This window comes from Ipomoea triloba, chromosome 1 (assembly GCF_003576645.1).
Source record: "Ipomoea triloba cultivar NCNSP0323 chromosome 1, ASM357664v1".
In the NCBI taxonomy this organism is placed as follows: Eukaryota; Viridiplantae; Streptophyta; class Magnoliopsida; order Solanales; family Convolvulaceae; genus Ipomoea; species Ipomoea triloba.
Window position 1 is genome coordinate 28,902,502 of NC_044916.1, and position 15,601 is coordinate 28,918,102.

At 35.1% G+C, this 15,601-nt stretch overlaps 3 protein-coding genes across 8 annotated transcripts; all 3 read right to left on the reverse strand.

The window, feature by feature from the left end:
* Positions 1 to 806: 806 nt before the first annotated feature.
* LOC116015903 (UPF0496 protein At4g34320-like) lies at positions 807 to 2,871 on the reverse strand. Its single transcript, XM_031256069.1, has 2 exons — positions 2,376 to 2,871; positions 807 to 2,134 (listed from the first exon to the last, which is right to left on the reverse strand). Exon 2 carries the CDS (start codon positions 2,106 to 2,108, stop codon positions 987 to 989), a length of 1,122 nt encoding a protein of 373 aa, XP_031111929.1. The 5' UTR covers positions 2,109 to 2,134; positions 2,376 to 2,871; the 3' UTR covers positions 807 to 986.
* A 4,091-nt stretch (positions 2,872 to 6,962) lies between these two features.
* On the reverse strand, positions 6,963 to 10,235 carry LOC116016459 (dolichyl-diphosphooligosaccharide--protein glycosyltransferase 48 kDa subunit-like). The gene is made up of 13 exons (XM_031256729.1): positions 9,878 to 10,235; positions 9,572 to 9,708; positions 9,270 to 9,395; positions 9,104 to 9,157; positions 8,870 to 8,983; positions 8,512 to 8,567; positions 8,384 to 8,425; positions 8,170 to 8,245; positions 7,991 to 8,062; positions 7,769 to 7,894; positions 7,571 to 7,675; positions 7,387 to 7,470; positions 6,963 to 7,249 (listed from the first exon to the last, which is right to left on the reverse strand). The coding sequence occupies exons 1-13, from the start codon at positions 10,143 to 10,145 to the stop codon at positions 7,202 to 7,204; spliced, it is 1,308 nt and encodes a 435-aa protein (XP_031112589.1). The 5' UTR covers positions 10,146 to 10,235; the 3' UTR covers positions 6,963 to 7,201.
* Positions 10,236 to 11,001: 766 nt separating this feature from the next.
* Positions 11,002 to 13,903, reverse strand: LOC116016467 (deSI-like protein At4g17486). Of its 6 annotated transcripts, none has more exons than XM_031256740.1 (4): positions 13,753 to 13,903; positions 12,374 to 12,634; positions 11,595 to 11,882; positions 11,002 to 11,520 (listed from the first exon to the last, which is right to left on the reverse strand). In XM_031256740.1, the coding sequence occupies exons 2-4, from the start codon at positions 12,582 to 12,584 to the stop codon at positions 11,267 to 11,269; spliced, it is 753 nt and encodes a 250-aa protein (XP_031112600.1). In that variant the 5' UTR covers positions 12,585 to 12,634; positions 13,753 to 13,903; the 3' UTR covers positions 11,002 to 11,266. The 6 variants fall into 6 exon arrangements, with proteins under 6 accessions (XP_031112600.1, XP_031112618.1, XP_031112635.1 ...); XM_031256758.1 differs by having other exon boundaries at positions 12,374 to 12,631; positions 13,753 to 13,887; XM_031256775.1 differs by lacking the exon at positions 13,753 to 13,903 and adding an exon at positions 13,614 to 13,634.
* Positions 13,904 to 15,601: the final 1,698 nt, after the last annotated feature.

Sequence of the window (15,601 nt, forward strand, 5' to 3'; positions counted from 1 at the left end):
GCCTGTATTACTCGCTAAAGTATGAGTTCAGGGTTTCCAATAATGAGGCCGAGTATGAGGCAGTGTTAGACGAGTTACGGTTGGCAAAGGCCCTTCAAGTTCAGAAGGTTCGAATTAAGACCGACTCCCGGTTAGTAGTCGGACAGGTTACTGGAACTTGTGAGGCGAAAAATGAAAGACTCAGCCGATACAAGAAGGTCACTGAGGGACTCCTGGGGGAGTTTAGTGCTTATGAGTTGGAACACGTGCCTCGCGCAGAGAATATCGAAGCGGACATCCTATCAAAAATGGCCTTAGGAGGAATACCGGATCACCTCTTGAAAATCTGTCAGACCGAGCGAGTCCTTCTACCCAGCATAGATCCTAAACCCGTCCAGGAGATTGCCTGTGTTACTGAGGAGGAGAATCCAGAAAAACATCCTGAAATATTCTAGATGGAGGAAATCCGAAGGTACAACGAAAAAGGGGACCTCCCTGATGACCCAGCCGAAGCGGCTAAAGTTCAGAGACGATCCCCCGCTTATGTATTGATGGACGGATACATGTACAAAAAGTCGTTCGGAGGACCATTGTTACGATGTCTATTTCCTGCCGAGGCCAGTCAAGTCATGGAAGAAGCGCATCGAGGAATTTGCGCAGCCCATCAAGGGGCCCACACGCTGGCGCGCAAGTTAGTTTTGCAAAGGTACTATTGGCCCACAATGGTTAAGGATTGTATTGACCGAGTCGCTAAATGCGCGGTATGTCAATCTTGCCACTTAATTAATTGTAATACAAGAATGTGTGGATGGATAATGCCCTCAACAAATATCTAAATCAAATTCCATGTTAATAAATTAGTTCAGGAAAGATGAACATTATACTTTACAGATTACAAATCAATGAATTCAATATCCTTTTATTATTCTTCATGAAACAAGCTATGAGGACCATAGTTTAGTTTAGTTTAGTTTAGTTTGAGAGGTTGAGGTATCCAGCAAGAATCCTTAATGGTTGGGGTGTTTGATGATCCTTTGCAGTATGACAGTCCTGGCTCTGCGAATATCCCTGCTACACACATCAGCCTGCACCCCTAAATCTTCAACATTCTTCATGAAAATATCCAGCTTCTTCTTGATCTCTTCGATGGCAATCTTGACTGCCCCTTCGTGGTTAATGGCGAAATCTGCGTTTTCCAGGAGGGACTTTATCTCTACTTCCAGCCTATCAATCAGCACCCTTATGGTGTCCAAGTCTTTGATGCTCACATAACTGCCCACTTGCATGGAGTTGATAATTTCCTTCTGCCCTTTGATGGCGATTTCATAGTTCTTGAGAAGCGAGTCGATCCACTTACCCATTGAGCCGATGGGGACCGAAGAGGCGGCTGCCAGCGCGCCTGCAACAGGCGGTGCAGCCACGGCAGCAGCCACCACTGCACAGATCAGAACAGCTGCAAATGCTGCAGCAAAGATGATGCTGGAGACTTTTCTCCAGGCGTGGATGTACTTGAGCTTCTTGTCGAGTTTGTTCTTTCGTGATTGCAGCCTCTCGAGCATTAGCATTTGGTGCATATAAACGGATTGGAAGATCTGGAAGAACTCTTCGGTGAAAGGGTCCCCAGCTTCTCTGAAGTTCTGCAGCTCCTCCAGGGTTCTGGCATAGCTATTCCCTTCAACCCCAGTCTCTGCCTCGAATTCCTGGAGCGCAACATGGATCAGCAGCTGCCTATCGCGAGCTCGCTTCAGGCACTTCTCCAATTCGACGCAGAAGTCCAGTGTTTTCAGGCTGTTCTCAAAGTACTCCTCAACCAGCTCAAAGAGTTCTTGGTTTTTCCAGATGTCCTTCTTGCATTCCAAGATCACCTTAACCACTTCTTGATTCATGTCTAGCAGACATCCTGTTACTTCCTTTAAGGAATCAAAGGATAACGCCCTGACCTCAACACCTCCAGCAAGGGCACTGAGGACATGGTTGGTTCTTACTTGGAGAGTTGAATCAAAATTATGCAAATCTACATCAACCCTGCAAGCAGCTTCATATGAGTTGATCATTTCTGTTCTGTACTGCAGATTGTTAATTCCAGAGGTGGATGTTTCAGCAGGCTTCTTGCTACTCTGCCCTCCCATAATTCCAATTTCTTTTCTTTTAATCTCTACACAAGCAACAACACAAGACCACACCTTTTAATCATCCAATTCAACTTAGCTTTACACATAAACCTCAATATATGAATCTTGAAAGCCAACTAAAACAACACAACATGATATATAATAACCCTTTGCTTCAACTTTGAAGAAAATTCAACCCTAATTTCAATAATCACAAGAAGATGACAGCCAAATCGATCACTAGATATATTATAATAAATGCGACAGACAAGTATCGATCCTTACCTAAATTAGCGCGGAATGATTTATAATTGGATAAACTTAAGGTTGTAAAATAGGCAACACCATGAAACAGAAGGACAGAAGAGATCCAAACCAAACTTCACAGACTAAATTGAAGCAGATAGATACAGAATGTCTCTTTCAAGGTTCAGAAACGCATATAAATACAAGTAAGAAAAGGATTGGAGAGCGATATGAAGAAAAATCTGGGAAAATATCAGGAAAGTGACACGAGATATAAAGGGAATTGCAGAGAGAAAACGATTGAGGGTGAGGAAGGGAGAAGCTTAGAGAGAAGTAAAAACGTTTTAAGGAGCAAGAAGAAAATGTGGGTTTGGAGATTTATACGAATAGCTTGCACGCATGAAGTTAATTCAAGATTGGAGATGGAAAACGCGGGAAGCAACCTCTCTCTCTCTCTTAGACCATACATACACACACATACATACAACTATACAAGCTACAGCCTAGAAGGATGAAATAGTCATAGAGAGAGAAAATCTATAGTTATGTATAACGCGGCGCTGGGAAAAAGCAAGAAACTGTGAAACTTGAGTGCGAAGAAATGAGCTTTTCAGGGTTAAATAGGGGCCGGCGAGCTGCTGACGAATTATGAGTGCTGTTTAATGCAGTCATCTTTTCTGAACTTACAAAAATGCCCTTACTTATAAAACTCAACTGCTAAAAACTTCTAACAAAAGTACCATATGCACTAGGGTATATTAGTTATGGGTATGTTTAGTTCTTCAATCTCTATTTTTTTTTTTTATTACTGACTCTGTCACAATGCAATATTTGTTTATAACTACTTTCTCAACCTAGGAGGTTCAAACCCACTCCCTTGTATATAGGAGTGCAACCGGATGCCACTAGATCACAAGGTTTTAGTTTCAATCTTATTTTATATGTCTAGTTTTATTAAAACGAGTTAACTAAAGTTATTTATAATTTTTTTTTTACAAATTTTACATGATTGAAAAAAAAAATTATTTTCCAATACCTAAGCAAACAATTACAACACCCCTAATTAAAAGGAACAAATTTAAAAACCTTTATATGGTAGGGTAGTCCAATTTATTCTAAAACTCCATATCTATATTATAAGATGGCTAAAATATCACATGCAACCCTATAACAGTTGGGTCAAAGTTGGTTGCAATTCGCAAATGGGAAATGCTTCCTACTACAAAAGAAAGCACACAATTTTTGCAGAAATACTCTCTATACTCTCATTTTCTATTCTCAATTTTTATTTTTACATACAAAATTTTGATGTAAATTCTTGTATTGAGACCCACATGAACAAAATCACTTTTTAAAGCCCGTGACATTTAGAAGTAGATTTAGTAGAACTCTCACTTTAATGTAGCTATTTTTGTGTGGTTAATTTTCCATTTTTTTAAATTCCAAATATCAATTTATCACAAATTGCTACATCAGATATTGACAAAAAGAAATGGAGTGATTTTAGTAGAGACAAATAGCACTCTACTTTTCAAATTTAAAGCTATTGAGTTTGACAGATTAATTTCGGTAGCTAAAATAGTAAAATATAATGATGCAGCAATTAACTTTTACCTGTTATTTCTGCCACCAACTTAAACAGCCAAACAGCTACATTACATTACATACATTAAAAACTAAAATAAGTTGGTCCAATTTGGTAAAATAATTAGCCTATTAATTAATTTTGGTTTATTTGACCACTATTAACTATTTGACTAAGTTAAAAAATTAATATAAGTATTTAGTTAATTAACTTTTTATAACTTCAAAATGTTAAAATTTATAAAGTTGCTCAAAACAACTTTTTCAATTAGCTTTTTAAGAAAAGAAATTATACAAAACAACTATTAGCTAATAGCTAATTTACCAAATATTTTTTTACAATCAACTAATATTATCAACTAGTTATACCCTCTACGCAATCAGCTAACAACCATTTACAAAACGGGGCCTTAATTTCTACTCTTTCGGTTAAACAAATTATATTATTTTGTTGACTTTTTGTATTCCTATCCCTATTTTGTATCAAATAGATTGAGTGCACAGAAATTCAAGAAAATAAAGCTTAACACCTAAGTAATTCTTCATACAGAATTTATGTGTATGCAATTTAAAGCATATCTAAACAAATTCACATGCATATGACCATATGGGTAATAGTTTTGTAGAGCAGTGATTGATGTATGGATATTACTGGTGTAAATCATACTGACAATCCCAATAAATTCTCACACACACACACATATAGTGTATGTTATGTGGCTAGAGACTACAGAGGGGTTCAAATAAAATGAAAATTTCATATATTTTGTAGTCATAAAGGTGAAACTAACAGTTATATGTGGTCATAGACTCTTAGCTAGTGAGTGATGCCTTGGTATCCAAGTAATTCATTTGATTAAGCATATTATATTCCAAGAACATGATCAAAACATTCCTAATATACCATTCCAATTTCCAATGCAACATAACATGATGGGATGCTCTAATTATCCCCCAAAAATATTGAGTCTCCATATTTTTTTTTCATTTTTTCTTTATCTAATAACATTTTATTTTATTTTCTTTATATAATAACATTTGTTGGTGCAAAAAGAGGGTTGGAGATGCAACACAAGGACTTCCCTATCTAATAAATGTGCTTGTAGAGAGTAAAACCTTTATGGCTCTGTTTGGCAGAGCTTATTTAGGAGCTTATAGCTTATTTTAAGCTACTAATAAGCTATAAGCTCTGTTTGGTAATGTTCTCAAAATAAGCTAGTAGCTTAAAATAAGAGCTTATTTTGAAACGCTACTTGGGGTAGCTTTTCAAAATAAGATAGTAGCTTTTTAAATTTTTCCCATCTTTATCCTTATTATTTTAAATAAATGACATCCTTTACCCCTCTCAATTAAAACCCTTTAGACATTTTCTTTTTATTATGTTTGGTTGTAATTTCAGTTTGATATTTATGTTTGAACAATAATTTTTGTATGAACTAATCTTATTAATTATAAATATTTTTTTTTACTTTATATGTTTTCAAATATATGTTCTTACTTTATACTTTATTTAAATATATTGATTTTATTATTTTATATTTTAATATATAACCAATCCTATTTAAATTTAAAATTATTTAAATTGTATGAAGATGTCCTTTTTAGTCTTTTTACATTTATCAACTTATCAAAAAACTAATTTTACCAAACACTTTTAAGCATAAAAGCTCTTCAGATTTCAGCTTCGAGCTTATAGCTTTTCAGTTTTCAGCTACTTTTCAGCTAGGTTTGCCAAACATAGCCTATAACTGTACACAAAGGGTAGTTCAAGTGGCAAATGAGCTTCTTTGTGGAGAAGAACTCTGGGATAACTTGGATTCGATTCCCGCAAGTGACAATTCTTCTTGGGCCAGTTCCTGTGCTTCTTGGAGAGACTGGGAATTAGTCGGCTGGACCTAGACCGTTCAACGAATAGATAAAAACACTTTGTGGATTAAAAAAAAAAAAAAAAAAAAAAAGAGTAAAACCTTTATCATATGTTCTAATGTTCTTTTTCTAATAACATATGATAGAGGTTTTACTCTCTACAAGCACATTTATTATTTTTTTTATTACAAATGAATTAGCTTATAGTAGACAACTAGATTCAATTTTACGAAAAAAATTCAATGTGATTGAAGGAAGCACGTATTACTTCTTTTTATCATTTTGCGCATCAATAAATTTATGATTTTGCATAATCTTAGAATAAAGTTTGATAAAATTATTGTTAAAAATTCTAATCTATCTTGTAATGTTGAGAATTAAATATTGTTAATTTTGAATTTGAGTGACTTAGCAAGCATTATTTGATCTCATTTTATGTACGAGTTTCTCTTTTTCTTTGTAAAAAGAAAAAAACATAAATAGTGTGGGGATGTCATATGTGTTTTACTTGTAACACAATTTAGAGAAGCTATAAAGAAAAAGGATAAAATTATGAGGTAAAAAGGATTAGGGGAGAATTCAGAAGTGCAGAAGAATGAGGCAAAAAGTGCGGAAAAGAAGGAATGGGTGAGGCTCTGTGGCGTGCTAAATGCAAATCTAATCCTACAAACATACACCTCCGCGTGATGAATTTTGCAATCTCGCCTTTCGCGCTACACCACATAATCCTACACGTGTCACTCTCTCGCTCGTTCCCGCACCTATCTTTAAGACTTCATACCAGAGGGAGGCTACAAAGGATTCATTCCACGATACGTCAACAATTTATACATAATATTCTTTCTACTCATCATCACCTGCCAAGTGCCAACCCATTTTCCTCTCCCAATACACATCTATAACAATATCAATCATCATCTTTTCTTTTTTTTAATAATTATTTACTCATGTAGTCTTCCTTGTTAGGAATACATTCTGTCCAAATCTTGTTATTAATCAACTTGATAACAGAACGTTTTGAAAGGGTATACGTTCCAGAAACAAACTACAGTAGTTTTTTTTTTAATATATATATATAATTTTTGAAACAACAAACTAGATTAACTATTAACCAAATTTGTTGTGTTTTCAAAAAAATTAACAAAATTTGTTGTAAAAAAATACCAGTGCACTAAAGATCCGAACTGATAATTGTATTAATTAGCCCAAAGCTGTCTAGACGCCTCAATTTGTAAGATCACAGTACCTAGAAAAATAAGCTTCACTCCTACCCTTTTCACATCAAACTAAACTACATTATTTTTCTCTCCACACATTCTTACTCTCTGTTATAAATCCTGGTGATTATACCTCAGCAGCAAGCAAAATCATCTCTTCATTCCTGAATGGAGTATTCCCTCGGGCGGGTCTGGAGGCTATTTGTTATAAAGGAATGCCAGAGAAAAAATAAAGAAACCTACCATCTGGCATCATCATAAATCAATTGTTAGGATGTGATGATACTATGAATGCAATTGATATCTAATTTATCGGGAGTAAAATTGTCCATATTTGGAAAATAAACAAGTTGCTGAAGTAGAGGAGATAGATAGATGGTTACCATGGAAAAGGATGCTCCATAATAGGGAAAAGCAGCTGTTATGAATCGCTCGTACTCATTGTGTTTGAAGGGTCTGACTGGAATCTGAAAGTCAGAATTTTTTTAAGATGATATTAATGAACTGAAAAAGCAGGAATTTCTAATGCCTAGGAACAATATACAGAGAGAGGGAGGGAGAACAGACCTGCTTTGATAGGCTCAAGCTTGTGTATCCTAATCTTTGATATTCAACCTTAAACTGGAATACTCCATAAACATCTGGGACTTTGAAAGAAGTATGATAGACGCCCTGGACAAAGTGAATTAAAAAATTAAAAAACCAACTTACATCATCAGTTACAACATAATACCCAACTATTGAGCTCTGAAGCAGTATTACAACCTGTTGATTAGTTGACAAAGTTTTCAAAACATAGGGACTCATCATGTAAAACTGTAATTGGACATCATCTGCTACGTATGGTACCCAGCTTGTTCCAGACCACTCATAAATCTCAACAGAGTATTCCTTCCAACCACAATTCAGCATCAGTTGGTGTTCCTTAACCTATTAGCTTGATACACGCTCTACGCTCATAATCTTTAATATGAATAATGAATTTACCAGGTCATCAGTGATCCTGTATATGGAAGGTTCATCCACCTCCCCAACTTTATGATGTGTAACATTCATAGCCTAGAAATTTTTTAAAAAAAAATGTATAATTTACATGATTGGTTGATATGTTGCAAATATCCCTAGAAATATGTAAATGAGGAACTTAGAATTAAACATCAGACAACCTTGAGATGACCTCTTTCATGGAAGACCCATTTGCTAATTTCAGTCAGAAACTGTTCATTCCCAGATTTATCATGCCTATAATATATATAAAGCAAATGAGAATTCAGAAGCTTAATGTTCACATTGAATTGTCAGTGAGAGAATATAGCATAGAGTTGGACACACTGCAGTCTTTTGACAAAATATGAGAAATATATGAACTCAAATACTTACTTAGTTGGGCTTCCAGCTTTCTGCACCCCAGATCTAAAGAATCTATTCACAGAGAAGAGGTTCTAAAAGTCAATTCACCGTACTGTACAGATACTGTAAACAATTTGACAAGGCATTTACCGAATTACCGGTTGCTAAACATGCTTAAAGAGCCAGCTATTAGAACTCGAGCATTATTTCTAGCCTGCAAGGTCAAACAAGTAGTTGAAATTTCTCAGTCACTTTTCTAGTTATGTCCATTATCACATATATGGGCCAGAACACATGACTGTAGTTCTCCAATAAATAGAATAACCTATTATTTATTGTAATGAAATTTCTTTCTGACAAACAACTAGAAAGTAAATCATGTCTCCAAAAACACTGTTACTTATGAATACTCACATTATGATGACCTTACACTCCTTTCTTTAGTTGTTTACCCTTTTCAGGTTTAGTGAGTTCTGGTTTGTGGGGACAGCCATGGAGAAAGAAACTATTACCTACCTGGATAACTGAAACAAGAGAGATTGCAGAACCAGTGAGTGCAGGTGGGTTTGACAACTTGGACTTTGGGTTGGCTGAATATGCTGCTGATGATGCTGATAGAACCTTTAAAACCTGCATATATGATGAACTTGATGATACTATTTTAGACTACTGAATACGTGTTTGAGGTACACATTCATGGTTCATATGTTTATGCTTTGCATTCTTGAACTCAAATAGGAAAAAGCTTACCAAGTTATTTGCAGGATTTACAGAATGACCAATCCCCTGAAAAAGTATTGGTGCCTGCAGTAGACATAGCAATTCAAAAATATCAAAGATTCAGCAAAAAACTCCCAATAACAATAATCATCCTATTATTTAGGAATGGAAGATATGGATAGTACATAGCTCTTACCTCAATTGCCTTGCTTCCTAGGATCACCTCAGATTGAATGAAATCAGTTGCCACAATTAATGTATGGTCCCCTTCTGTATCAGAAACTGCATAGCTCATGTGATCAATAACCAAAGCGGCAGGGTCCTATTATCATCCATTCAAAAAAAAAATTGAGATAGAAGGGAACCAGATAGATATGCTTCAGCTAAATCATAGATGGAATGTACAATGATCAGAAGTTAGAATTGTATATATTGCAAACTATACATATATAATAAGCAAACAGAATTGTCTATACACGTGTTCAAGTGTAGTAGTACCTCATCAAAATCAACTCCACATTCCGTAACGATTTCACGAATAAGATCAGAGGCAGAAGCATCAGCAGCCAGTATCAAATCGTGACCAGAATCAACAAAATCCAGTATTGATGCTGCATCAACAGACCCTCCAAATCCTAACCAAAAACAAAAAGTAAACCACAATGATAAAACAGAGCAACACTCACTAAAAACAAAATTCATCCGTTTCAAGCAACAGTATCCATGATGATACAATTATTAAGTCCATACGAATTCAAACCACTCACTAAATGTATAATGTATACAATTGGTGTGCGGACTTACGATCAATGGAAGGGGAGAAGAGAATCAGAGCGTCATATAAATACTGGCCGTGTCTCTGCAGAGCGATCTTTGGATCATCGGCGAGTCTGAATTCGAGGTTGAATCCTCGATTTTCTAGCGCCTTGAAGTAGAGAGAGTGAGACGATTTGATAGAGAAATCGTCGAGCAAAACCAGAACTCGCCGGCTGGTGGGACTCTCCGGCGAGAATCCACTGCACAGAATCGCAATGGAACTCAGGATCAACGTAAATGTTAATCTCCTGAACATATTGAAGGCGAATTAATCTATGTTAGGGTTTAACAGATATAGATTCAGCTTCGTTATACTGTCACCTCCACCTTGCAGAAACGCTCTACACTTCTACTGCCGTATTACGTATGGTCATTTCTGATTTTGTTTATAGTCTCAAACAAAAATTTACAGTATATATATTTTAGCCCCTCCTCTTTTTCGAATTTATTTTTCGCCTAAATCAAAACTTTGTGTATTTCCTTTCAAGTCCCCTTTTAATATTTCATTATTTCCTACTCTAAACTCATCAATAATACATGATTCTATAATAGGTATGTAAAAATTTCATAATCTTATAAAATTAATATTTAAAATTGGGACAACATAGAAGTTCTCACCTAATAATAGTATTATTATATATATAAATGTTTGAAAAAAATTATGAAACAACTTTTGAGAATGTTGTGTTGCATGTCAAAGGCCCACAGTTATTTGGTGTTTCATGCATGCATGCTGCATGTATAAACTGATTTAAAATTTGTTTGAAATTTCATTATCATTGAACATATCAAATTAATTTAATTTTTTTATTTTATCTAAATGTTTAAAATTAGACCTTTATAGTATTCGTCTGCTTTGTTCCCCTCCGAAAGTCTCTCTTAACATGACTTATAATTCATTGGCTGCCATGAATTGGTTGACCCCGTTAACTTATTATAACAAACTAAATCATCTAATGAAAAACTGCTATGTCAGGAGGAAAAAATTTTGGAAAGGTGACAGGTGAATAGCATTACTCTTAAATATACTTATCCCTCTTCCCCTATCCCGCGTTTGATAAGTTTTTTGTTGTACTGTTATTTCTTTATTCGGAATATAAACATTGTTGATAAGTAGCTGAAATTTATGTAAATAACTTGTTGATAAATTGTTAGTAGACAAACAAGAGTTTTACTACCAAAACTAAAAGTTTTTTCATCTGAGGCTGTAGGATACAATCCAATCCTTGAACTAGTAAAATCATGAGAGCAGGAAAACAAGTAAGCCAAAAACCAGAATGGCTTATAATTTTGCCCTGGCTAAAGAGAGAGCTAGCTAGTGGCAAGCTTTCATGCATTCTAAAGCAGGATATCTGGATAGAAACTGGAAACACTCGATCACCCTTCTCTTAAAGAACCACTTCTAGATGATCTGAATTTTCGCGGCAGTAAACAGTCTTTGTAGTGGGAGCGCAAGAACAGCGACGATATGGATACTTCTTTGTCCCTGCTGTGGCGCATTGAAATCGAGGACAAGCATCTGAAGGAGCTTCTAAGTCTTCTCTTCTCGCTGTCAAAGCCCGGGAAATCTGGGCCTTGCTGCACTCCAGATGCTTTGATGGCTTCCGGGAGAATGCAGTTGCACAGTGATCCTACACATAAAGAGAGGAAAAAATGAATTTCCATTACGTGATTATGTAAGCCGAAAAGAATATGAATGAAGCACCTATTTTTGCTAGCCGGTTCACCCATTTTGGTATGCGGTTTCCAGTCAACTTGTAGCATACATCCTCACAGAAGTGGTTACAGTTCTTCATAATCAGGTGATATGAATCCCCGCTGTAGTTTGAAGATTGTAGCTCCATGAATTCCCTAATTTGGATGGGATCCAAATACGTTGTCCCGATGAAAATTGACTTTCTGAACTTAAATCCGGGGCACTGCCGAGGTTCAATTTCAAATACACCACTCGTTGGATATTCATGCGCTCCAAACGCATATTCAACACCATACACTGTAAAAGTACAACAGAATATTCAGAATACCATTGCGTGTGGAGTTTGGAATCATTAGTTTGGACAATAAAAAGAACCATTTACACACTTTTCACGATTACTAACTGAAAGTAGCAACAAATATAGAGAGCACAGTAAAAAAAGAAGCATACACACTTTCTACTTAGACAAACATTGTGCTCTGATCCAATCCTAAACCTTTTTTATGAAATTTGTTCTTTTTTATCCCTTTTACGAGATCTAGGCTGATTCCAGACATTCAAAATTCAAACGCACTCATAGTGCACTGACAATAGAATTCTTTGTGGTTACACAATATCACTAATATTCCAAATCAATATATGTCAAATGCATTTTCCTCTCTCTCGCCCAAATTTTTTAAAGAAACTGGCATTTAGAAGTTGGTTCGTTTCATGCAGTTGTATGTTTCAGAATGATATTCAAACTAATCGTTAAAATCACAAATCAGAGTGTAGATTTGTGCACTGACCTTCGACTCCAGTATGAAAGACACCAACTCCTGCCCAGTACAAATAGCCATTCATGGATGTCAAATCATATACGTTAAGATAAACGGGCACACTTCCTGGACTGTAGCTTGTTGACTTCACATTTGAAAACATGCAAAAGCGAGTGGCTGACTCATCTTGCAAATGGATAGGTACTATAGAACGCAATCCATTCTTTAATTTCAACTTCATGTTCAAGGTGAAACTAGACGTAACCCCAATACCTGGCTGGTCCCGACCTGCTGCAATGCAGAGAGTATGGTGTCAAAATGTCAAGTCCTCAACACAAAGAAATTACAGCAAGTTAAAAATCAACATGAATGATATCCACACACTTGAGGCAAATACAAATTCAATCAAAAGTAATGCAACATCACGTTCTACTCCCGTCTCTTGGCTATATCAACAGCATCATCAATATTAGTATATATGGAATGTGTATCAATGTAACTTTTTTTGGGTGTTAACCAGGTATCCACCGTCGGACATGGTGACTAATCCCCTTACGGAGTTGCAGGCACCTCTAAGAGTAGGACATCTGGCCTGAAAATTTAAGACTGCTCTATACCCAAGGCCAAGGATTGATAATGTATCAATGTTACTACTCATGGGCCATCTTGGTTAAACCTTTTGTGTTCAAAGACTTGGCACTCACACTACATCATAGAAAGGAGGTCAAAAGAGCCTCTCTTGGTTACATCTGAAAATATTATGCAGAATGTAAATGCTTGACTCATTTGCAAAACTCTCCAAGAAAAACTTCTGTTCTGAATCTTGATTTCTCAAGTGTTCTGACCCTATTGTGCTGATAATAACTGACTTTACAAATATACAGCATAAACTTGATAATTATATACACATACATCAGGAAAGTCCAGACCCAATCTGAAGACTCAATATTTACCTCAGTGAACTAAAGATTGTGGTTGAAAGTTCTCAGACTGTCACAGAAAAACAGCAAAGAGGGAAATAAAAACAAGAAGTTTAAGGTATTAGCAATGAAAGGCTGGCTTAAATTGATGTTTGATGACAGAATATTAAGGCAAAGAAACAAAATTAGATCTGAAGAACAAAATGGGGACATGTCATATGGTATCCATGAGGTACCATGTGGCCTCCTCCTCATTTTCTAAAGAAGCAACAAAAAATCTATAGTTTATATTCCTCAAATCTTTTAGAAAGTAGATCAGAGTCACAAGAAACCTGAAAAAAGAGAAATACCCAGCAAAGCAATCAAACAATGCAGGTCACTACATGCCACTGATTCATTCACTGAACATAAAGATTGGAGCTTTCAAGCAAACCCATCCATATACAGAAAAAAATCAGAAATCTGAGATCAACCCATTTATGGATTTACCTTATTATACTGAGAAATTAAACAGTCAATGGAGCAGGAAGGAGAAGCCCGAAAGGGACACCATTCTCAGTGAAGGGAGTGTGCCTCAGCCAAACAGCAACATTCTTGATTCTTTTAGTCTGATGATGACAAATGTTATCAAAGCTCTGCCAGGCTGACAGTGAAGAAAGAATAGGGAAAGGGTAAAACTGATGTGACATTTTATCCTTTTTTTTTTTTTGCTTTAAAAAAAATTGTTTATAAGAAGAGGATCTGATGATTCAAGGGTCCAACAGGAGATTTCCCTTTTGCGTGATAATGATAACATTAGTGAAAGGGAAGTATTTTGCGATAGATAGATCTTCCATATCGTCTTTTACAGAGAATTGAAATAGAAAGAATCTAATAGCAACAGACAAAGTTATTTTCTTTTCTTTTTGCTACAAAGGAGACGAAAACGTGGAAGAATTCAAGTTTACATAAAGAAAATTTTTATAATATTACGGAAAGTGACATTTTATTTGAAATTTTTAAAATGTTTTTTTCTTTTATATTACTTAAAAATTAATATTTTCAGCCCGCTAAGTCACAAAGTCGGATTTACACAGTGCACAATTTCGACAGCAAATTTCTCTTATTACCAAAAAATTTATATTATTTTCTTGTATATCATAAACAAACACATGATAACATGACATCATTATAAATAATACTATGTAGCATATAACTTTAAAAAGCCAACCTAACGAAATAATATATTAATAAAAAAAAAGTGATGAATACATAAAAGGGGATCGGTATCCCAAATTGAAACGCCACTATCAGAACCACAAGTATGAGCCAAACCGTTAGCTGATCTATTTACAAAATGGATAGAGCAAGACTCAATGAAACCTAAGAATTTTAGACAATCACCTAAAAGAAAGCCAAAATATGCGAAGGGTATGAATTGTTTTAGCTAAAGCTTGTATCAGAACTTGACAATCTAAATCAATACAAATATCCCACAAGCCCTTTTCAGCAATTCAATTGAGAGCTATCTTGTACTCGTATGCTTTTGCTAGAAGAGAGTCAGTTTCACAAAATAATTAACTTTTTTTTTCTCTTTCTTTATTTTAATATGAAAATGAAAGTATTGGAGAGTGTTTGCTAATATTATTCCCGTCATATAAAATAAAAAATAAAAAATTAGAATCTCATTTTGTGTACCAATTAAGATTAGATGTAATAATAAAATAGTAGCATAGAAGAGAATAGTCCATTGGTATTGGTGTAGAAAGATTGGTGTAAACGAGAAGTCCAAACAATTGAAGGCTTTTTTGTTGACATATTTGCAATCACCTATCGCCTGCAAGTTAACAAAACAAAACAAGCATCAGTTTCAATTCTCGTAATGCGGAAAAAGAAATGCGTCAAAGAGGCTCCTCATTCCTCATTCCTCAACAATGGACTTCTAAAGCGTGAAGTTCCCCACTGATGGCTACTTGGTCCCATTCATCAAACACAATAATTACCCTTCATTAATATGTCCACCATTATCACTCAAATTTAGATTTACTTCCATTCTTTTCCTTCTTTTTTTTTTTTTTTTAAGTGAAATAACTTGGGAAGTCAAAAAATATCTGTCCCGAAATTCAATTCATGATTTTTCTTCTTAAACTTCATTCCTGACCAACTGAGCTGTCATACAAGCTTGATTTCTTTTTTTATTTTTTTTTTAAATAAATAAAATGAGATGCAGTAGGCAACAATTCAAGGGCCAAACTAGTTCTCTTAAATAAAATATTATATTGTCCTAAGTCTACAATATTAATCAATCTATTAAACCGTTTTCTCCATATTACCAAATAAAATAAAATAAAATAAAAAT

Excerpts from the sequence above, each read along its gene's own strand:
- LOC116015903 (XM_031256069.1), bottom strand. The coding sequence starts at position 2,108 with ATGGGAGGGCAGAGTAGCAAGAAGCCTGCTGAAACATCCACCTCTGGA.
- LOC116016459 (XM_031256729.1), bottom strand. The coding sequence starts at position 10,145 with ATGTTCAGGAGATTAACATTTACGTTGATCCTGAGTTCCATTGCGATT. Across the intron at positions 8,246-8,383 it reads AAAGCTGGAAGCCCAACTAA|GCATGATAAATCTGGGAATG; the intron begins GTAAGTATTTGA and ends TATATATTATAG. Across the intron at positions 7,676-7,768 it reads CTTTGTCAACTAATCAACAG|GGCGTCTATCATACTTCTTT; the intron begins GTTGTAATACTG and ends CACTTTGTCCAG.
- LOC116016467 (XM_031256740.1), bottom strand. The coding sequence starts at position 12,584 with ATGAAGTTGAAATTAAAGAATGGATTGCGTTCTATAGTACCTATCCAT. Across the intron at positions 11,883-12,373 it reads CTTTCATACTGGAGTCGAAG|TGTATGGTGTTGAATATGCG; the intron begins GTCAGTGCACAA and ends GTACTTTTACAG. Across the intron at positions 11,521-11,594 it reads GAACCGGCTAGCAAAAATAG|GATCACTGTGCAACTGCATT; the intron begins GTGCTTCATTCA and ends CTTTATGTGTAG.